At 35.9% G+C, this 22563-nt stretch overlaps 2 protein-coding genes and 1 long non-coding RNA gene across 3 annotated transcripts; 1 reads left to right on the forward strand and 2 right to left on the reverse strand.

Moving 5' to 3' along the window:
* Window positions 1-712: 712 nt before the first annotated feature.
* On the forward strand, window positions 713-2598 carry LOC140005238 (uncharacterized). The gene is made up of 3 exons (XR_011813004.1): window positions 713-851; window positions 1074-1147; window positions 1266-2598. It is a non-coding gene; the product is annotated as an uncharacterized lncRNA (long non-coding RNA).
* Window positions 1276-3522, reverse strand: LOC140005237 (uncharacterized protein At1g03900-like). The gene is made up of 2 exons (XM_072045914.1): window positions 3238-3522; window positions 1276-1607 (listed from the first exon to the last, which is right to left on the reverse strand). The coding sequence occupies exons 1-2, from the start codon at window positions 3469-3471 to the stop codon at window positions 1515-1517; spliced, it is 327 nt and encodes a 108-aa protein (XP_071902015.1). The 5' UTR covers window positions 3472-3522; the 3' UTR covers window positions 1276-1514.
* A 10809-nt stretch (window positions 3523-14331) lies between these two features.
* LOC113738358 (ABC transporter B family member 5-like) lies at window positions 14332-21441 on the reverse strand. The gene is made up of 12 exons (XM_072044792.1): window positions 21073-21441; window positions 20232-20286; window positions 19680-19855; window positions 18960-19181; window positions 18633-18874; window positions 17984-18509; window positions 17368-17641; window positions 16413-17170; window positions 15837-16103; window positions 15304-15567; window positions 14836-15129; window positions 14332-14709 (listed from the first exon to the last, which is right to left on the reverse strand). Exons 1-12 carry the CDS (start codon window positions 21439-21441, stop codon window positions 14371-14373), a joined length of 3786 nt encoding a protein of 1261 aa, XP_071900893.1. The 3' UTR covers window positions 14332-14370.
* Window positions 21442-22563: the final 1122 nt, after the last annotated feature.

A 22563-nucleotide genomic window follows, 5' to 3' on the forward strand; every position in this document is an offset into this window, starting at 1 on the left:
TATTTTTACGTTCCATGAAGTTAAATATTCACTCTTCCCTCGAATTCCCAGGCCTGTCTGGTGGCATATTAAATTCCTAATATTTTCCTGCACTGCATTGAATTTTATTTTTAATCAATCAAAACTGTCTCCTGGCTTACGTACAGAACAGACTAATGCGGCTAAATATAATTCAAACAATCAAGTACAAAGTAATTTCTTTATACGACTTTGGAACAAAGTATTCAAAGATATCCATGAAAGACTTAGCGCAATTCAAACACGGAAGCACCAATATGCCTGTTGACCTGACATCCATTTTCCAACCAGTCCCACGCTTATCAGAAATTTATACACCCTCTGAGAAACAAGCAAAAACCAGTACTAACTTCAACAAAGAGAATACCGGACTCTGCTATCAATCACTCTCGTTGCTTTCGGAAGCTTCTCTTCAGCGCACTCAAGACACAATTCAACTCCATCAAACAAAACAGGTATATAATATAGACGAATAATTGTTAGAAGCACTACAAAACTCTGCTTTAGTCATACTCATAATACATCACACGTTCCACTTGCTCGTATTACCAACACCTGTGTTGCTGCTTGCGTGTGACGCACGTAATTGATAAGCTACGTGTAACCTTCTCTTCTCAGAGCACACATCTCTATAATTCCAGCATTATGTCATTTCTTGTTTCTGCGCGGTGCACTTATGCATGAAATAACCTTGCTATTATCTCTATAGATATATCGATATATATATATATGTGTGTGTGTGTGCGCTTAACAGCATATTAGAAAGCCACTATCCCATGCGAAGCCTCCCTCATATCCTTCAGTTCACGGCAGTCTTCTTTTTTACCTGCAAGGTAAGTTTTTTATTCTTATTCCCTTATACTTCTCCATCTCCAACTTTCGTTCTGTCAACTCTTATCTGATTTCACTTTTCATCAATCTATCTTGCATCAGAAGTATATTTCAAGCTAATGCTTATATATAAAATATAAAAACATCTACCATGAACATTTGATTTCTCGTTATTTTCTTCATCTCACTGCCATTTATATGAAATTCTGCTTAATATCTTCCAGACTTCAAAATAAGCAACTTACTACGATCTGTTATTGATAAGCATTGCGAAAACACTTGCAATGACTACTGCCAGGTATCTCATGATTTTATAGTCCTTAAGTCAGTTATTTACTTGACCTATCTAGAAATCTACAAATTACAATATGCGATATTTTATCAGTTTTGCTTTTTATGAACCATGAAAATTTCAGATCAAGCATAGAAACCAAATGCATTCTCATTCCTGAGCTAACAGATACGAACAGAAACAGGTTTGCAAAGCTTGTTATTATAGAAAAGAGCCCTATCCGTTATGGCAAAGACACTGGCACTCCATATCAGAAATATATCTTCGCAGATGCAGCGGTAAGTGCACCTTCTCAAATTCTTACTACTACACGCGATTTCCAGCAAGAACCTCCACTCTGATACACAAAAAAAGGCAAATAGTTGCCACACAACTACAGCCCAAACTGCCAAGTGTCAACTTCAATGCAAATATATGGCACCCATGCAACACAAACAACGTCAATCCTGCCACCGCACACGGAAACCTGACACAGTCCATCACATTTTGACAACACAAATCGTTAACACCAAACTACCTACTATCAATTACATTAGAGTAACACAAAATTGGGGCAACGCGCGAGGCTTAAAAAACTAGTAGTTATATAAATGTGTATCAATATTTTTGCAGCAGTACAGTTATGTTTTTGTAATTTTATGAAGTAGTAAAAATAAGCTAAATTTTTAGCTTGGTAACTAAGTGACAAAATCAATTTTTTTTTTTTTGCATAAAAGGAATTTTAAAATAATATACAATCATATCGAGATACAAAATGAGAATAAAATCCCCACATAGTGATTTTTCCGCAAAGCGTCATAATGAAGACATCCTATTGTTAGCATCAGCTAAATAGTACACTATCCGATTTGCTTCACAGCATAATACATGCTTCCATTCCATACCTACAATTAGATTTAACCATAGCACGTTGTAAATAACAGTATCATATTGGTTTACAAGATTTAAAATATTAATAGAATCAACTTTCAATTCCAGTTTGTGGCAATTATGATCTGCAGCTAGCTATCCTTAGTCCTCTTCTCAAACCCAAAAGTTCAGCTAGATGGTTGGGAGCTATTTCTAGTCTTTTTACGGATACGACAGTCCAAAGACCCATATCAATTCCTTGTAACTCAGAGAGACAAGCACTGTATCTCCGCACAAACCACTTAAAACGACCAAGCCCCCATTTACACAGGTTGGAGATAGAATGCCACCCATGTAAAGTCAAAAACACTTCCAGATAAAAGACATTGGGTAAAACAGTAGCTAAGTATTTTATGTCTACATACATCACACAAAAAGGTAGCACACCCATGAGAAAGCTTCATATTTATCAAGCAAGATGTTGATGATTCCTATATTTATGAATCTCTAATCAAGCGAGATGAGTTTGTCTTTCTAAATGCCATTGAAGTAAAGGTAATTTAGCAAAAGGCTGGTGGAAATTTTTTGCTGCAGATTTTGCTTCCAAATATGAATTATATTCCCAATCAAAACCATTTTGCAAAGAAGTCAGTTACATGACCCCCTGAAAAGGATGACCCTACCTTACCTCCACTTCCCCAAAACCACAAGATCAGGTAAATACCAGTTGTATCACTAAAATTCTTAACTTGGAAAGCTACACCTGAGTACCATATCTACACTGCAGATCAGAGAATATTACAAGAAAACAAACAGTGGGTAACTAAATTTATCCAGTTAAGATAATTTAGAAAGGATGCTTTACATGATCAGCCCAATTCATGGATCTAAATGAAGGTTAAATAAAAAGGTTGACCACCTCTTACAAAAAGCTGGACAAAGTAGAAATTTATGAAAGCCTCAAGTTTAAACTACCAACCCCGTCCTTAAACACAAGAAGAATTGTCCTTTAAAAGGGACTCAGATGAGTCCTCCTTTATTCCAATCACGTGATGATCAATGATCTTTCCTTCTTGATGGGAGTTTCCGAAAGTTGGCAGATCTCAGCCAATTGATTTTAGTCTGTTGCAATTAAGTCCTCTACTCACCTCTAATAACAAAGCCTCTTGGTATACAAACTTCTGCTGTTTAAATTGCATACAAGGATAAATGAAGTTCCGAAATGTAACAGAAAGGAGAATGGGTACCTCAGGTTGTGACAAATCTGCCAGTGGATCAGTAGAATGTCTAGCAACTTCCTTAGGCCCCTTGAGAGTAGTATTATGGCTTCCCGAAGTCATCCTAGTAGCTGCAGAATCATTGGGAGGGGGTAGGAGAGGAGACCTAATCCTCACTCTTCCCCTGCGGGGTGGTGCTAGGTTTAGAGTTTTGGCCTTTACAGTTCCAGGATGTCCACTTGACAATCCTGCAGCTGAAAGCATGCCCGTTGTTCCACTAGAAGGTTTGTTTTTCACATTAATTTGGATAGTTTCACCTTCCTGAAAAATAAAAAGAAAACTGCTATCCATAGGAAAAAAGAAAACGTCAACACAATAACTAAAATTTCCCCAGTAATATCAGAAGGTAATAAACGAACAGAATGCAAAACTTGCACATAAAATCCGAGGCTGCTAGAAAAACCTAACAAAGAAACACAATGAATTTGACAGGTGCCGAACCTGTGCAATAATAATTACTAAAAAGTCCTAATTACCACTTCAATTAAATAATTATAGAACAAATCCAAGTACTGGAGCAGGGACCCTAGGTGTGCAATGGGTTACTTGATTCACCCTGTTCCCGAAGAGTTTGCTTGATCCGATATACCGGGTTTGTCTATAAAAATACTAATTTTGCGTACAATGGCAAGTAGGGTCGATTCCACAGGGAGCAGGTAGGAAATTATTTCTTTCCAAATCAGCAGAGCAAAATTGGGGGATTTTCAATGGGAGAGGAATAAATAAAATAAAAGTAAAATAAAAACAAAGCGAACTAAATTCAAAACCAACTCACAAAGCACAAGTCACTAAAAATAGCAATTAATAAAGGTCTACCCAAAGGATTAACTGCTCAGGCACGTTCCAAATAAATGCTCATCGATGCAAAGATATTTCACCCATCCATCACTAGGTTGGTTATAGTTATCAATAAGCTCTGACAACCAGTTCTTCCTTACCTTTTCGACAGTCAAGGTACGACCATTGACTGCTTCCCTAACCCGATAACAACCCTAGGTACGACCATAGGAGTTTAATTATCCAATTGCATTAAAGCTAGAAGAACCCAACCCTAACCAATAAACACGCTAAGAGGGTTTATTTAAATTAGATCTTGCATTTCCCCATCATAAAACCAATTATGGTGGTTGCCACGGGGTGTCAACTAAATGAACAATTACGGATTCTATTTAATTAACGTGGCAGTAGGCTATTAAATTAAATCAAATACCCGGCCGTTGATATTCAATTAATAAAATACCCATGAACAATTAATTCAGGAAACACACGAATAGCAATAAATTGGAAGAAATAATGAAGATTCGATTAGATCTCACAGATATTATGGACCGCGCCCTTGCGTCACCCTTTGGGTAGAGGAGGAAATTAGCCGCTCCTCATCGTGTCAATCCCGCGTAATTTAATTGAATACATTCAATTGATTGCCGAAAAATTGAAAAAGCACAAGAGGAATCTCACGAAATTTAGAAGAGTCAAAAGCAAAAAGTAAAAAGGGTCTCCGTTCTACGGAGCCCAGATGCAATCCGTGAGAATATTCAATGCCTGGCCGCTAGCCGCAGGCGAACAAAAGTAAAAGAAAAAGAATAGGAGAAAGCGTCTCTCCCAAAAAAGGTAGAAAGAGAGAATTTAAAGGCTAAGGCTAAAAAGTAGATGATGCTCAATCTTGTTTTGTCCTTTTCTTTTTATAGCCGCCGTCCAAGAAGAGTCAAAGAAGGAAACGTCTGGTGCAATTGATTCTACAAAAGCCATTTCCCTTTTGGAGTTTTGATCCCATGTGCCTGGTCCACATGGACCACGGTCCGTCTTTCGGTTTCGTCCACCTTCCAAGGCGTGGTCACGCCCTGGGACGACAAGTCTTCTGGAAATCTACCCCGCGAGATCATTTTTAATGCTGATCACCTATAATTCATACGAATGTGAGATATGAGTTAAATCTCAGTACTTAGCACCGTTACCAGCCAAAATTAGGCCAAAATAACACTGCAAAATATGCCCAATAACTGCTCTGTCAGAATTCTAAAGTAACACATAGTGGATCAATTTCAAGAGCTAATTAAGACCATTCCTCTTCATCATTTTCATCTCAATTGGACAAGTAAGCATAGGATGAGAATGCAGCACAAATTCTACCATGGAAAAAAAGTGGCAAGTCTAACTATCACTCAACAGGTTTCAATAGCCTATCCAATCCCAAAATCAGTAAACAGTGCAGTAAAAAATCGTAACATAGACGAACAGATACCAGCTTAACTATTAGTCCTACGGAAGTTAACAATCTAGTGCCCACTTTCAAAATTCTTTTAAAAGCATAATGATAGTATAAAAACACACGTTGAATTCTTAACAATAATCAAACAATCTGTAGATGGCAAGAAAAGTAAAAATTATTGAGGTAATACTCTGAACATAACTTTTCTGTGAAGTAATAACTGCACTCTGTACTCGAATCTGGCTTCTTAGCCTACAAGTCACAACTAATTCAAAACGCCATTTGCACATTCAACAAAACTGAAATAGAAAATTAGTCATGCATGCACCAATTGTCTCATGCCAAAGTTACTCTTAATGCTTACAATTCCAATGGCCTGTGAGTAGAATAGAGCTATTAAACCTATTTAATTCATTTGCAATTGAAAATAAGAGTGTAATTGACCTTGGGTGTCTTATTGCGATGGGAGTGTAATTTCTCCGGAGATGGACTTGCCAGTTCTTCCCACTCAACTTTACTTTTCGTTTCATGAAAAGTAAGTCAGGTTTACTTTTTGTTTCTTCCCACTCAATTTCTTCTCCAGAGATGACAGCCTAACTTTACTTTTACGTGATGTGTCTACTTGTTAATCAGGTTGTCGGTAAATAAACTTTTCCTTCAATTTCTATTTTACCAATTTATTATTACTTTATACTTATTTATCTCCACAATTTCAGACTTTTCAGCCGCAATAATTGGTTGGACCTTCAGCTCAATACTTATGCCAGTCTAGTCCGTCTAATACTAATTGAGCGGTACAAACCGTTGTACTATTTTGAAGACGCTTCGCACTGAGTCTATATATGTGGTTAATTAGATTGATTCCTTGCTTATTGCATCAATGATTTGTCCGTTTTTGCATTACATGTATGTGGCCTAGATCAGCAATTGTTCATATCTGTTGAATATGTTTATTTGTGTTAATTTTAAATTATGATATGCCTTATTGCCAATTGGTCCCTGAATGAATCATGCGTGTTGTAAGTAACTATATACATTTCCTCAATAAGTAACCTTATTCAAGTTACCAGACGAGTTTTGACTATAGATTTGATTATATAAAATTCATCTCTCTTATATGCTCATGTTTAATTTCTGGAATATTTTGAAATAGCTGATGTTGATATACGAGATAGTCCAATTGGAACAAAACTGTCTTTAATAAAAACTAACTGATTATTTACGTTAATGCCCTTTTAGAAATTTATGTTACTAATATTTGTAAATTCTCTCTCATGCTTAACGTCTTAATTCATTTTTCTTGCTTAAATACATTGTTTTGTATAACAATAACTGTGATATTATTGTTTAAATGCAATGATATTATAAGTGTACAATAACGTTAAACAACACGACGGTATCAATATTTATTTATGAGAGTTAAAGATTAAAATTGTTTAAAGTCTCCAAAAAAAAAAAAAAGGAAAAGTTCGAAAAAATGTCAGTTCATGACTTAATGCATTCGAAAGAATTAGTCAACAAAAATGAACATATCCAAATATTATATATCATGAAGCTGACAAATCAAAATTATAAAAACCTTTAGTATTTAATGAGGTATTACTAAATTATCCCACAATGCTGTCTTCAGTTGCCTATATCACAGATTTTTCTAGATTAGATAGTTAGCCCTCAAATGAAACTCAATTTTATATAAAATACAAAACACTTAATTATATAACATCGTCATCCGAATTTATAGAGGAGAAGGTACTGATCTGGCCTTGCTTGGATTGAAGGTTTTCGTCGGAAAATATTATCGTTTTCCGTGATCACATTTTCCTATCACCTTTTTCCCTCACATATATCAAATCGCTACAGTAATTTTTCCATGAAAAATGACGGAAAATGCAATTCAAACACAACCACGTATTTTTAGTAGTATCTTAAAAAGGGGAGAGGGGGCGTAGGTGAGTCACACATATTAGTACGAGTACATGAGGATTTAATTAATTTCTTTGCGGGAAAACTGTTTGCTAAAAAACTACCTATTGCATATCAAGTTTTCTTATTCTCATCTCGTCGTTACCTTGAGAACAAAGTAATATTCTAACAAGGCAAACTCCATATATATATACACTAACAATCAAACAATTCCGTCATAATTATTTTGTATGACAATTTTTTTAAAACCTTTCCCTTTCTTTTTTGTTTGTATGATGTTTCAATGATTCCTTACTCGGATCCTTAAGCCTCTTTTTTCCTTCCCAGAATTTACACCCATCTTTCAACTCAAAAAGATTTGGAAGAATATTTTATGGGAGAGAAAATTACTTTTTTTTTTTTTTTGTCATTCATCATTTATCTTATATATTGTATTTCTACTCCTACTCCTATTCTAACCTAATCTAAGGGGAGGCCCAATTGGGTCTATAGGGGAGCCGACGTGAATGAACCACCATCGGATCAAATTGGTGCACTACGCACGCGTATGAATTTGATAAAATCACATATTGTGACAAATAATAGGAGGCAAGGTTTGTTGGATATTAGTTTGTAGTATGAAAATTGATTATGACTTGTGACATGATCTTTCAATTTATGTCTAAAAGTTTGATTCATGAATTTCCTACAAGATTCATTGGTACATTGGTGTATCTTCTCAAGTTCATTTATGGAACCACTCAATTCATATACTTGGTGTACTAGATTCATAAATGAATATGAAGTGAAGATACATTGATGTATCTTCTTAAATTCATTAGTTCATTTATGGAACTACTCAATTCATGAATTTGGTGTACCATATTCATGAATTAAGTGAGGTTCATGTACTTTTTCTCTTATTTTGTCTATAAATAGAGGTAGTCTAACCTCTCTTGTGGCAACTTGTGCTTAAGGTATTTTAGATTTGCAGAATCAACTTCTTGCATCCCTTTCTTATGAAAACTAAGTTTAAACTTATAATAGGCTAGTTTTCATTTCCATTGTATCCTCGAGTTAATTTGCCATCTCAACTTAAGGGCAAAAAACGCCTTACGAAGAGTGATCACACGCCTTGGAAACACTCTTGAATTTTTCAAAATTAGTTTAGTCAAATTCTTGAAATTATTCTTGTAATAGCTTGGTAGTAGGTTTCATATACTTGTAATCTCCATTTTCTCCAACAATCTTAAGGTGTTATTTAAGGTTAGTATGAAGTCTGCTCAAGAATCTATTATCAAGGTGATGAATCAAGACTTTGTCAAGTTGGACCACTTATATGGAACCGGTACCAATTTTAATAGGTGGAAGGATAAGATGATCTTATTCTTTATAGCCTTGAAGGTGGCATAAGTGTTGAACTCGGACCTACCAGAAATTCCTCCTCCAAAAGATGACGATTTTGAGGCTTTGTAGCAACAAAGGGAAAAGCGTGAAGAAGATGAAGTAGTGTGTAGAGGTCACATACTCAATACTTTGTCAGATAATCTCTATGATTTATTCACAAAGGTCAAGTCACCAAAAAAGATTTAGGCGACCCTTGAGCGTCGTTATGTCAACCAAAAGCAAGGCTCAGATAAGTTTTTTTATCAAAAAATACTGAGTTTAAATTTATAGATAATTCCTCACTTCTTGATTAAATTGACAATTTGCAAGTGATTGTTTCGAAACTCAAAGATTTAAGTGTTGAAATTTCCGAAGTTTTTTAAGTGGGGGATATTATTGCCAATTTGCCTACAAGTTGCAATGATTACCAAAAGAAATTACCCTATACTTTTGAAATTTTGACTTTAAATAGTGTTTTGAAACATCTAAGGATTGAAGAAGATACTAGAAATCTTCAAAAGAAAGATGTGAATGGTGAATCAAAAGTGAAAGTGGAAGATGAGTCTAAGGTGAATTTTGTGAATGAAAGAAAGTTTTTCAATTTTAAAAGGAAGAAACCTGAAAATACTAATTCTAAGAACAATAAAAAGAAAAATAGAAATTGCTATAATTGTGGCAAGAGAGACCATTACAAATCTGAATGTAGGTATGACAAGAAACAAAAAACTAGTGGTGCTTTAACTGCAAATTTTGTTGATGAAATTTCAGAAATCATTGTTATGATGTCACTTGGTATAGTGGTTGACGTGAACATGACCACACCTAATTCTTTCAAGGATTGGTAGTAGGATTTTGGTGTAGCCATTCATGTGTGTAATGACAAGAGTCAATTCAAAGATTATGAAATTCTTAAAGGACATTAAGTGGTAATGACAAATGGTGTAAGGACCAAAGTTCATGGCAAAGGTTGTGTAAATATCCAATTCACTTCCGGCAATAAATTAGTTCTCATAATGTCCTTCATGTTTCGAATATTGTAAAAAATCTTGTCTCTGCTGATGTTCTTAATAAGAAAGGGTTGAGAGCTATACTAGAGGCCAACAAAGTAATATTGTGCAAGATTGGTGTATTTGTTGGAAAAGGCTACTCTTGCAATGGCATGTTTAAGTTGAATATCAATGAAATTGATAATGCTTCTCTTTACTTTGTTGATTCTTCTTATTCTTTGTGGCATGGTGTATTAGAATATATTAATCACAAAGTGCTGCAACATATGTGTAAAAATGGTTTAATTTTATTTAGTGATAATGTGAATAAGAAGTGTGAAACCTGTGTTCAATCCAAAATAACAAGATCTTAGAGAGGTGGATACTATGTGAAACATGTGTTCAACCCAAAGATACTAAATATTTTAAAATTTTAAAACTAAGAAGCATTATTGCAAACATTTGAGTTAAGCACATTTTCCAAGGGAAAGGCATGGAATGGGTGGTTTGGAAGGAGAGAGTGTAAGTGAGAGGTTTCGGATTTGATCTATTCCACTTACACTATTAAAAAAAAAAAACACATTTTACATTCTCAAGAATTATCTAAGGACAAAGTCAACATATCACATAAAAAAGCCATGAACCTGTTAAGAAACTCGTGTTTTAAGGCATACTCTATGCGTGTGCAAGTAATTGTAATTATGATCATCTATATAAACATTTTTCAAGCAAAAAAGGCTTCACACTAATGAAATTTTTTTAAAGGAATATAAAAAAATAAAAATCTATTGTGAAATTTTTTGTTTGGTATTTAGTTATTTATCTGCTAGTTAATTTTAATTTTTGATAATTATTAACATAATATTTTTATGTGAACTGCTTAAAATTAGGAGAGCGGGGAAGTAAATAATTCCCCAAATTACCTTTAAACCCATTAGTTTTATATGTGAGGAAATGTAAATACTCTTAGTAGGAAGAGTAGGATAGGGAGTTCAAAAAATCAACAAATGTGTGTCAACACACCATATAGTGCTAACCCTTCGTATATTGTACATTGGGGGCTTTGGGCAGACTTAGTATCAATTTTAATTATCAATAAAATAAAAGTTTGACTAAAAATTTTCTCTTTGTTATTATTATTATTATTATTTGTTTTTTGGAGCAAAGAAGACTTTCACTGATGCATATCACTTTTAGCAGCTTTTACAATAGCGGGTGGAAAATTATTAGCGAGCAAATGAGTTGGGACATTCCCAGTTCTACGGATATGAATCACATTTACATTTATGGAATCCTTCAACTAGGTTCCTGACCAAATGTCCAATCCAGTTCCTTGCCATCGATTCTTCTGTCACTTTCCCGCACGAAAGCTTCTACGCCTACTTCATTCGCAATTCCTTCAGCAATTGCCGCCATAATCCGTCCTCCTCCATTCCTGACTACTATTCCACTTACTGTCTTTTCTTCAGTCCAAGCAGCATCCGCAGTAATCTTCAATAGGGCTCTTTCAGGAGTGCTTCCATTTTCTGGTCAAAACTTGAGTAGCCATACCCCTATTTGATGATGCCTTGGCTTGCCTTAAATCTAATAAATGTGTTCTGACTTAGTTCACTACTACCGCTGCTCTCGTGATAATTCCTTCAAACATTAACTTGTTTCTGGCATGCCATAGATTCATTATTATCATTTGAATCTCGATCCCATTAACAAATTCTAAAATTATCCCCGTCAATTCTTTCATGCCTGAGGCTTTAATCTCTCTAACTAATATCCGTACTCAGGTCTGCCAGCTCCCAAATATCATCCACAAATTGATGTGCAAAAATAATATGCCAATCATCTTCCTTCAGTTCACTACACCAGGGGCACGATGAATTAGGCTCCATTCTTTTCTTTAAGTTCACCCCTGTTGGGAGGCTATTCCAGCACAACCTCCAAGCAGAACATTTTACTTTTGGAGGTAGTTCTTCCCAAATTTAGAAAGGGAAGGTTTAAACCCATAAGATTTTGGTAGCCAAGGATCTTCCCAAATTTCACCGCATTACCCTAAAGTTTCTAATTTACTTTAACACATGCATTATTATAGGAAAAAATTCTTTATTGTCTTTCTTTCTTATCATATATTCTCAGCTTGTAGCATTTAATATGATGCGAAAACAAAAACAAAAAAAAAAAAAAATCCAGAGGCATGAAATATTGAAGTACTTAATCCAGAGGCATCAGTTTTTAGCGCTTAATAGACTATCTGTGGGCGAGGTATTGAAGAACAAATATGCACAAGAACAAGACAAAGTGGAGTTCCGAAAGAAACCAGGGGCATCACATGGAGAAGTATTGCAGAGAGGGAGTAAATTACTTGACAAAGGATGCAGCTGGAGGCTCGGAAATGGCTTGAAGATAAGATTTTGGAGGGACAACTGGCTTTTGCAGAGGCCTCTTGGGGAGGAAGCAATCAATTAATTAAGATATACTACCAAGATCGTGAGAAGAAGAAGAAAGTTAATGTCTACTGGGAACATAGAATTCTTTGTCGGAGTACTTAACAGAGGACGTTCTATTCTCAATAAATTACAGCTTTTGTTGGTGGCCGACAATCCAAACAGAGAAAGTTGAACATGCTTATACTACTGCCTTCTAACAAGAGAGAAAATGGGATGCAATCAGTTATCTCTTTCTCAAGTTATTTGTCCCCATTACAGTACAAACAACAAATTTCCTGGCGAAGTGGGTGAATACTAAGCTGGAAATTCATTTGACTGGTGAGCTAGTTTATGTTGCAAAGCAATTTACAAGGAATTTAATTGCAGGCAACGGAACATACCGTTGCCTTTAGCAGGGCAAGAAGTCGAATTTGTAATGCATTTGCACCAATTTTGAGTCAGTTTTAGTGGTGAATATTGACCTGAAATTGGGGCATGTTGAGGATCTGTGTCTTGATGCATACTGACATTGAAAGAAAATCGGGCATGTATAAGACCATCTAATAGACATGCAAACAACTTAGGACACATGAAAAAAGTACACGCTATTTTTTTTTGCTTTTAGTTTCTATAACAATTGCTATTTTATTTTCTTGAGACTAAGTAACCGGTACTATTTTGACTCTTCATTAATTTCCTGCTGGTTTCATGCCATTTTGATATTGTGTTCCTCGATATGATTAATTTACTCAACATGCCAGAACCTGGAGGTGGCACTGAACAGTGTTGCATTTTTAGCAGAAATTTTATTCAAAAAATTACTGTATTTGATGCTTCTTAATTCTCAGTGATTGCTAGGGCCGCCATTGTCCATTTGCGCAGTGCAAAAATGTTTGAGATGCTTTCTTTGCTGGAAAAGCCTTTCAATCTCCTTCAGAAGAATGCAAACTGCGTTGTAGAAGCTTTTTATTTATTGTAGCACAAATGTAGATGATGCCAGAAGTCCCAAAATGTAAGACTACAATTCCTTTTGAGGTAATAGCTAAATATCATTTTTTGTACTCTGAATCAGCTTTTATGCCATAAAACGAGTTGGAGTTGGAGCATTTAAGAGCTTCAAAATCGTCCACCCAATGATGCAAATGTTTTCAAAGAAATTTCATAAAGAAAGTCTAGAACTTCCCGTGGAACTTGCGTAATGAACCTGGTTTGGAAGTTGCGGTGAGCGACGAACTGTTGTGAACTTCTCTTATATCTGTGTCTGTTATCCAATGATGTTGCTTTTCTAAACACAATTTTGTCTGTTGTCATTTTTGGCTTTGACTCTTGGTGCTGCTCTGCATTTTCTTGAGTGCATTTCTGAGGATCCCATTCAGGAAGATCATTTAACTTTGTGAACGGATCAATGATCAGACATTGTCTAGCTGGATTAGAATTACATTTACAGGTTCTCATGACAGACGATGCCTGAAGTTACTAGAATCTCAAGTTTTTGTATTTGCCTCAAGTAAAAAAATGCAATAGTAATGGCTTGCAGAGAAACAGTCTATGGTCTATGGACTAGATCCAGAATGAATATCAGGAATTCATGAAGAACAAACGTACAATTATAATAATCGTGCTACAGAAATTTGCAGTTAAAAGCATGCAGACCATGTTCCAGAAGCTAATCCCAAACACAGCCAAGCAAAATCTTTCAAGCAAAAGCTGGATGTATATGCATCACCCGGCACCTATAGAGGATCAGCTGGTGTGTTGGTTTCAGCAAAGCTACAATACCTTCCTTTCTTTTTCCTGTTATTGGTATCATCTCCATCTCCAGTGCCTGCAGCAACTTCCAACAAAGATCGAGTACAAGTGCACCTCTAAGTGCATTTGTATTTGCTTACTGTATTAGCAAACAGTTACCTTTCAAGTTTTCATTACAATAGTTACTTTAGAGGTGGAATAGGATAATCCTGAACCAGTAAGCAACTCATCCTATAATCAAGAATGAATGGATTGACTGTTAAAACAGCCTCAAGTTGAAGATGCATAAGAGAACAGTCACTTGGAAAAAGAGTACTATAGTTCATCAACAGGAGGAGGAGTCAAAACTCTATTGCATTTAATTATTTACCTTACAATAAAAGTAACGTCATTCACAAACTCAGAATCAGCACCGGCAGAGTCTGTAATAACGGTCGAATTTGTGTTCTTGCTAGCTTAGTGCTACTAGAGACGCATATATGCCATTTTGTGACTTTAGCAGAGATTCATGAGTTCCAAGTTCTGCAATGACTCCATGCCTCATAACTGCTATAATGTCTGCATGCTTAATTGTTGATAATCGATGAGCTGCCACTATTGTCGTTCGATTCACCATGACCTCATTAAGTGCCTCTTGAACAACTTGTTCAGATGATAAATCAAGTGCACTGGTTGGCTCATCCAGCAGCAGGATTTTTGGTCTCCTCACTATTGCGCGTGCTATTGCAATCCTTTGCTTTTGTCCGCCAGATAATTTCACCCCGCGTTGTCCAACTTCGGTGTCATAACCCTACAGAAATTTGGTGCAAATTCACAAAGTTGAGCAATCAAATCAGAGTACAAAGTAGTCGTAAATTTAAGAAAATAGCATGTCCATCCTGCAGGTTTTTACTCACAACTAGCTCCAAGAAATTACCTGTGGCAGGTTACTTATGAAGTGATGAGCATTTGCTAGGCTGGCTGCAGATATAATCTCAGCTTCAGATACATCACGGTCCAATCCAAAAGTGATGTTGGCCTTGATTGTGTCATCAAATAAAGCTGGTTCCTGAGACACCAAAGCCATTTGCTTCCTCAACCAATTTATGTTTAGCTTCTGAATCTCAATATCATCAATCAGAATTAGGCCACCGTTAAAGTTGTAAAATCTCTGAAGCAAAGAAATTATAGTGGATTTTCCAGAACCACTTTCTCCCAAGAGTGCTGCAGTCTAAGACATGAGACATAGTGAAAAAAAAAAATCTCAAGTCAGTAACATAAAAAGGGACTGCATGCATCTTATTTATTTACCACACTAAGATCTTGCCTTCTAGTTTCTTTTTTTTTTTTTTTTTTTCAGTTTGTGAATCTATAATAATACCAGTCACTTTAACTAATCTCTTACCTTGCCTGCAGGAATAGACAAGCAAAAATCGTTAAGCACTTGAATGTGTGGCCTTGATGAATAACTGAAGTTTACATGCTGGAATTCTAAACTTCCTTTTAGGCTCTCAATGGTCAAGCCTGTATCCAATGATGAATCTAGCTTTGATTCAAGATTGAGAATAGAAGAGACAGATCTCAAACAGGGCTTGACAACGTTGAACTCTCTTAAGAGTCCTAGCCAGTTGGTGACATTTAGTACTTCATCTGTCAGTGCAAAAAGTGCCTGCAAAGGGACAAAATTCAAAGGTCAGACAGGCACAATGTGGACGAAGCTTCGAGCAGGGAAATAAAACCCATGGAAGCAAAACTTCAGCTGTAAGCTTTTACTGTTAAGTTTGATAGCATTATTTCTTTTTGTCTTACTAACATTCCTTTCACTTGCATGTCGATTTCTTTTCTATGTCAGAAAGCTAAATTATTCTGAAACTAATCGCTGTTGTTAAACTCTGACATTCGCAAAAAATATGTTATGTCCAAATGTGGGATACATACAAGATAAAAAGTAGTACTAGTTGCTCTTCCATCCCTTATAAGAGTGGCCCCAACATAAAAAGTTGCTCCATAGATGAAATACAAAAGGAAGGATGATAACCCATATGAAGCTCCTCCAGCATAAGCACATTTGATTCTCTTCTTCAAGGGGCCTTCACATTTGATCTTGAATAATTGCAGCACCTGTTTGTCAGCACTAAATGATGCAACAGTCCTGATATGCTCAACTGCATCTTTTGTAACTTGTCCTGCTTCCTCATAGAGAACCTGCCACCAAGAAAAGCATAGCTATTAGGTGAGACATCAAAGTTAAAAATGGACATCTTCTCTAAATGATATAGCAAATGAAGCAAAATCGAGGAGTGGATCATTAGATTAGATAATCAAATGTCAGTAAAGAAAAATTATCAGGATCTTTCAAATATGCAATAGAAGCTCTTTTCACAAATAATCTAGCAATAATCCAAGACATTTTTAAGAGAAGAACTCTATATTGTGATGAAAATGTCCATATGAGTCATCCCTATTGGTACCTTCATTTCTAAGGATTTAATGGATTAAAATGATGAGACATACCTTGATTATTTTACTGGAGTTTCCATTGAATTTAAGTTCTAACCATCCGTTGAAAAGAACTAGAGGTATAAATGCTAAGCTAAGAACAGCTAGCTGCCACGATCCAGATAAAACCACAACAAGACCAGCAATTACTGTAACTGCATGCTGAACAACCTGTGGAGCTGCGTCCCTAATAAATTTGGTTAGTGTTTCCGCAATTGTGGACAATCTAGAGCTAAGTGCTCCACTTGAGTTATCCACATGATCAAACCAATCAACTTCCATGTGCACAATCTTGTTGAAACATAGGGGATTTACTGCCCTCAATAACCAACAACTAGCCTGAATTAGGATATATTTCTGACTAACTGCTGCCACCGGTGATATTAGAGCAACCACTGCAATGATTATGCACCAAAATTTGATTTCCTTTTGAAGCCTTCCAGCTTCCAGATTGAATGCTCCAATCACGTAGGCAATAATAACACCAAAAATTATAGGTATCAAGGCCTTGGTTATAGTTGCAACGAGACCAAGAAACAGAAAAAAAACCTGTTTCAATCTTACAAATCTCCAAAACTTAATAATGGTCTTCTTTGATGGGTATGATATTTCCGATGATGGAAAAACATCTCCCGAAGATTTTCTCAAAGATGCCCTTTTGCTCATAGAGAAAGGACCAATTGAGTTTTGTTTATTGGATTCTTCTCTGATATTCTGCATCTGAATCAGTTGACAAAATGGACCATTTTGATCCATAAGTTCGGAGTATGTACCTAAGGCACAAACCAACAAGCAAAACATATTGAGCTGGTATAAAACGCAACGACGTGAATGAAAAATCACCAATTTTCTTAGTTTCTTGCCTTATTTTAGTGAAAATTAACTAACTAAAAATTTTCAACTACATTTAGTCAACCACATTTAATCTACTACCTTATGCTTCTCTATTCAGCTGTCCTCTAGGACTTACCTTCTTCAACAATGGACCCACGTTCAAGAACAAAAATCTTATTTGCATTTGCTACGGTACTCATGCGATGAGTTATAAGCAAGGTTGTTCTGCCAACAGAAATCTTGTTTAATGAATCTACGACTATCTGTTGTGACTCTAAATCCAATGCACTAGTCGCTTCATCCAGAAGGATTATGCGTGGGTTCTTCAGAACAGCTCGAGCTATGGCGATTCTTTGTTTCTGTCCTCCTGAAAGCTGAACTCCATTTTCACCAACCATTGTGTCAAGTCCCTGCATATTTAGGCTTGTGAATAGATAAAGCATGGATTCTTGATGTGGTAGTTTCAACATCTAGTACGACATCAATATATTTGGTTGACTAGACATATAGGGAATTAGATCATGCATGCTTAATCCTTTCTTAACCAACAAAATGAGATGAAAAGCGGTGTTAGCATAAGCATTATATTCTTATCATTGAAAATCAATCAAATGCAGAAATGTCTTACAAGTTAGAATTGAGAAAGAAAACCATGCTTTTTAGTTTGCACAAACTTTACGCTGGAGTCGAGAAGAGAAGGTCTATTATTTTTAAGCTGTATGAAGGTTCTAATGTTAAAGAGTAAAACCAACCTGAGGCAACTCTTTGAGAAACTTTTCAGCATTGGCAAGTGCTATGGCAGCTCTTATTTCTTCTTCTGTCACATCGTCCCTTCCAAATGTAATGTTGTCCTTGATGGACAGAGTAAAAAGTACTGGTTCCTGGCTGACAAGTCCAATCTTCTTTCTTAAATGTTCTAGTCTTAATTCCTTCAAATCAAAGCCATCTATGAAAATGCCACCAGAATCAGGATCATAGTACCGTTGTATTAGACTAACCACTGTTGACTTCCCACATCCACTCTTTCCTACTAAAGCAGTTTTTGAGCCATGGGTTATGGTTAATGAGAAATTAGAAAGAACTTCAATATTCCTTCTTGATGGATATCTAAAAGAAACATTTCTAAATTCAATTTCTCCTTCAACATGATCTAGAGTCTTCCCGTGGGAATCGAATGCATCTATCCTGGACTCTCTATTGATTATACGGAAGATGTTTGATGCTGCAACCCGTCCTCGAGGGAATGCTGAAAAATTCCCAATTGCATTTACCAGACAACTGTTTCACAAGAAAATTTTAGTGAACAATATTCTCATTTGATTAAATAGAAGCATCATTTAGAGGAAATTTTGCTTAGTGGTTAACAAATATAATGCAAAGATCCACAAAAAGATTACTAACGTCGTTCCAGAATTTATGTATGTTGCTACTGTGATCAGATCACCTCTCGAGTAACGATCGTCCAGGACAAAACGTGAGCCATACCATATAATTAAAGAGAAACCGCAATACTCTATGAAATCTATCAAATAGATAATACTCCCCCCTGCAGCAATGCCAGCTCGTGTCAGTGATCTTTGAACCTCTTCTAGAGTTTTCTCGTACTTGCTCATAGTTTGTCTCTCGCCATTCAGTGATATAACCTGGAAATGGACAGAACAATCTAGGCACCACATATCCACAGTCAAATACAATTCGACTGGAATCTAGTAGAAACGTGTGAGATACCGTTCTTATAGAAGCCAATGCCTCCAGAACAACCGAGTCTCCTTTAGCATAAGCTACCCCTTCATTTACACACTCTCTAATCAAAATCTTAATGCCAAAATGGCCAAACAAAGTGATTGGCAGAATTGTCCAGCACATAACTGCAGCCATTTGCCATGCTTGGCTGAATGCCATGATCATCCCTCCTATGAATGTTGCCATGAGTTTTATGAACAAGCCCACCTGTTAAAGGCAACGGAGCATTTCCAGACTTAGTTTGATACATTTTTAGAAAAATTATATTCTGAAGGTGGATTTAGAAGTGGTAAACAGGAACTTATAATAACAAGAAGATAAAAAGTACTACAAGTTATTGAGTAGAGTTTTGCTTCTCAACCACCCGTGAGGTTTTTATTAGCTGGTAATTAATGTGGTTGATAGTTTTTTTAATTTAGCAATGCTAACTTAACGTACTATAGAGCAAAGTAGAACCAAAGCACATTCAGATTCAAGATTTCCAATTTACAGTGTTTATAAATACAACTAGGATTAATACGAGTCTCTGACTTCCAAGCAATTACTGACATATCACATGCCTAACTTTTCTCTTGCTTCAGTGCTTTTAGAGTTGAGAAAAGTGTGCTTTTTTATATTGAACACCCAAAAAAAAAAAAAAGAAAAAAGGCTACAGCTTAGCAGGAAAACCAGTTTTTGGCAAACGCTAGTAGGCTAAAAACGAACCCGGTAACCTATGGCTGCATCAGTTCTGCCGATATCTCTTGACATGTTACCAATAACTTGTCCTGTTTTTATTTCTTCATCAAAGAATGTAATATCTTGTCTGAGGAGGCTTCTTAAGTAGGAGTAACGCAGATTTGATACTTGTCTTTCTGCAGAGACAGCCCAGCAGATTCCTCCTATTAAAGACCATTAACGGATTATTATTTTAGGTATTATGTTCATAACACAATGATAATTAATCAACATAAAATTAGATAAAGCGCCAGTTGTGCATGATATACAGATTAAATAAACTGAGAAGCAGCCTTCATAGCTTCACAAGGGCAAACTGAGAAGCAGCCTTGACAGTGCATTCTTTGTTAGTTTTACTAACTGATCCTTAAACGTAAAAGATTTTGGCTCTATCATCTTCCTAGGAGGCTATACTTTTATTCCCTAAGTTTTTGAGTCAGCCGATTAAAACGTACCCCACATATAAAAATGTGTGCAAAAGTTTTTGAAGCTTTGCTTTGAACAATGTTAGAGTAGAATGAAAACAAGGACAAGACTTACTGATGAAAGAAGCTACTGTGGCAGCAATTCCCATGTAGAGTAGCTTTTTTACAACCTAACAAAATACAGAAAAATGAGCATCAGTAACATCATATAAGACCTGTTGAACTTAATTAGTGCATTGCTTTTTTCATGATTTGAAACAAAAATATTAGCTTCGTTAAGAAACCCGAATTACTCACTCGTATTCGCACCAGAGCTTTAGATCACGTTTTTTGTGATAATACAGGAGAATACATCTCAATGGATATATGGCCAATTTTGCAAATAACGGAAAGAAGAAACAAAACAAGCATTGGTGCATGATAGAAAGGTATTTGTCTCCACCTCCCTACCTCAGAATAAAAATGCCAAAGGATGAATATAACAGACAGAGTTGTCTGAGGAAGAAATTCAACATTAGTTGAAAAGTTAAAATTCCTGTTTACCTATCGAAATATATGTTGAGGGATCAAGAACAACTAAAATTCTGACTCTCAAACGTGCTCCTCCACTACCTATAAAGATGTTTTAGTATCAATGATTGGGATCCAAATCCAACCCTTAATAGTTTTTATCTGCTGCCATTAATTCAGTTCTCATCATCATAATCTCATTTCCTAAAATTGGTCACGGCACGAGCACAAACAAGCAAAACAGATTTGTGTTGTCTTTTCATATAGAAATTCTTGTGGAGTCTAGTATAAAATAATCAGGAACTATAATAATGGTATATGTATTATTACTCTAAGGTCTATACAAATTATAATATACTCAACAACGAAGCCACTATCTATTTCGGCCACATGAATATCAGGTTAAGCACAAGATGAATAAAAAAAATCAAGGAAACATATACAACCTCAATGACTTGATGAAACTTCTCAGGCTTTGCATGGAGGTCACTTGTGAAATCAATGGTCTGGCCCCAGAAACGAATTCTGTATACCAGAAGGAGGCCATCAACAATAGCAGCAACAGTTCCAATGATGATGAGGATGATATCAATTGTGTCTGCACATGAATAGAGTTTATAGTAAGGAATGACTTTTGAAGGCTGAGTATTGGCCTTTTCTGATCCTTTTTGTGCTGACAATGGTTCAAAATTTGCATCTAGAATGACTTTTGGTGAAGTCTCGGTAATTTCTTCACTGGCCTTTTCGTCTTTTCTTGATCCTTCCTGCGCTGGCAATGCTTCAGGATTGGCTTCAGAATCATCATGATGGCTCATTGTGGTTTGTGCAGGTATCTCTTGTGTCTTTCTGATAATCTGATGTTAATAATCTCCTAGCTAGGAAGAAAAATGGAAATTGAAGTGAAATACGAGAATATTTTAGGAGAATGCACATACAGAGAAGCGAAGTGGATTTTTGGAATTTGAAGGAATATGATACTTCGAACTTAAGCCTCCCTTAAAACCTTAAACAGTGGGAAATATTGAGACTTTTTATTTAATTTCTTTTTTTTCTGACATTAATTACAGAATCCCTTCAGTGGAGGCAATGATTAAGATGTTATCCATTTTTGATATTGTAGTATCCTCCTCATCATTATTCATAAATTTATGCACCAATTACTATTTCGAGTTAAAGATTTTTTTTCCCTTTTCTTCGTAAAATGGCAATGTCCTCAGTCCTCCTCATGGTTATTAAAAGAAATTTACGTGCCAATTGTTTATCAGTTTGGCTAATGCGGAGGCATCGGCTCTTAGTTAATTGGAGAAAATATCTAAATGCAGGGGTGCAATAATTTACATGATGAGTTGAAATTTAGGTGTGCTGGAAAAAATCCTTTACTTTCGTGAGCAAATCATTTTTGCCCATTTATATATTCAACAAGTAGTTTGATTATACTCGTATTCCCTAGTCTGTCATCCTCATTCAACCTCCCTAATCTATCATCCGCATTCAACCTCATCTTCTAAAACTCCTGAATTTTTGCATTCTTTCCGGTGCCATTTATATTTAACAAGTTGATATGAACCCCAACTAACTTGCATTAGGCCAACACTCAAAGCGTCATCAGCCTTAAGTAAACGAAATTTTCGTGGACTTGAATGTGACTCTAGATCTTCTTGTTCTCATCATTCCCCTTCTCTTGAGAAAGATTTGTCCTCAAATTTGAATGGAAAAGGATGGAACACAGCATGAACACCATACATTCCACTGGGATCAAAGACTTTAGGAACCTCTACTAGCTTCACGAAGCCATAATCAAGCCAAGTGCCATGTTCAAAGACAACAAGGAGAAACCCTCTTAGGAAAGATAGCCACAATGCATGTTGCGCTCGTAATCGAAAGAGACTCACGGAGACAAATGGAGCAATGAACCAAACTTTTTGCATATTGTTAGA

Source organism: Coffea arabica, chromosome 4c, assembly GCF_036785885.1.
Source record: "Coffea arabica cultivar ET-39 chromosome 4c, Coffea Arabica ET-39 HiFi, whole genome shotgun sequence".
NCBI classification, from domain to species: Eukaryota; Viridiplantae; Streptophyta; class Magnoliopsida; order Gentianales; family Rubiaceae; genus Coffea; species Coffea arabica.

Excerpts from the sequence above, each read along its gene's own strand:
- LOC140005237 (XM_072045914.1), bottom strand. The coding sequence starts at position 3,471 with ATGCTTTCAGCTGCAGGATTGTCAAGTGGACATCCTGGAACTGTAAAG. Across the intron at positions 1,608-3,237 it reads CAGATTTGTCACAACCTGAG|GTTTCCGTGTGCGGTGGCAG; the intron begins GTACCCATTCTC and ends GGACTGTGTCAG.
- LOC113738358 (XM_072044792.1), bottom strand. The coding sequence starts at position 21,441 with ATGAGCCATCATGATGATTCTGAAGCCAATCCTGAAGCATTGCCAGCG. Across the intron at positions 19,856-20,231 it reads CACAGTAGCTTCTTTCATCA|GAGGAATCTGCTGGGCTGTC; the intron begins GTAAGTCTTGTC and ends GGTCTTTAATAG. Across the intron at positions 15,568-15,836 it reads CTAGTACTACTTTTTATCTT|GCACTTTTTGCACTGACAGA; the intron begins GTATGTATCCCA and ends GTCCCTTTGCAG.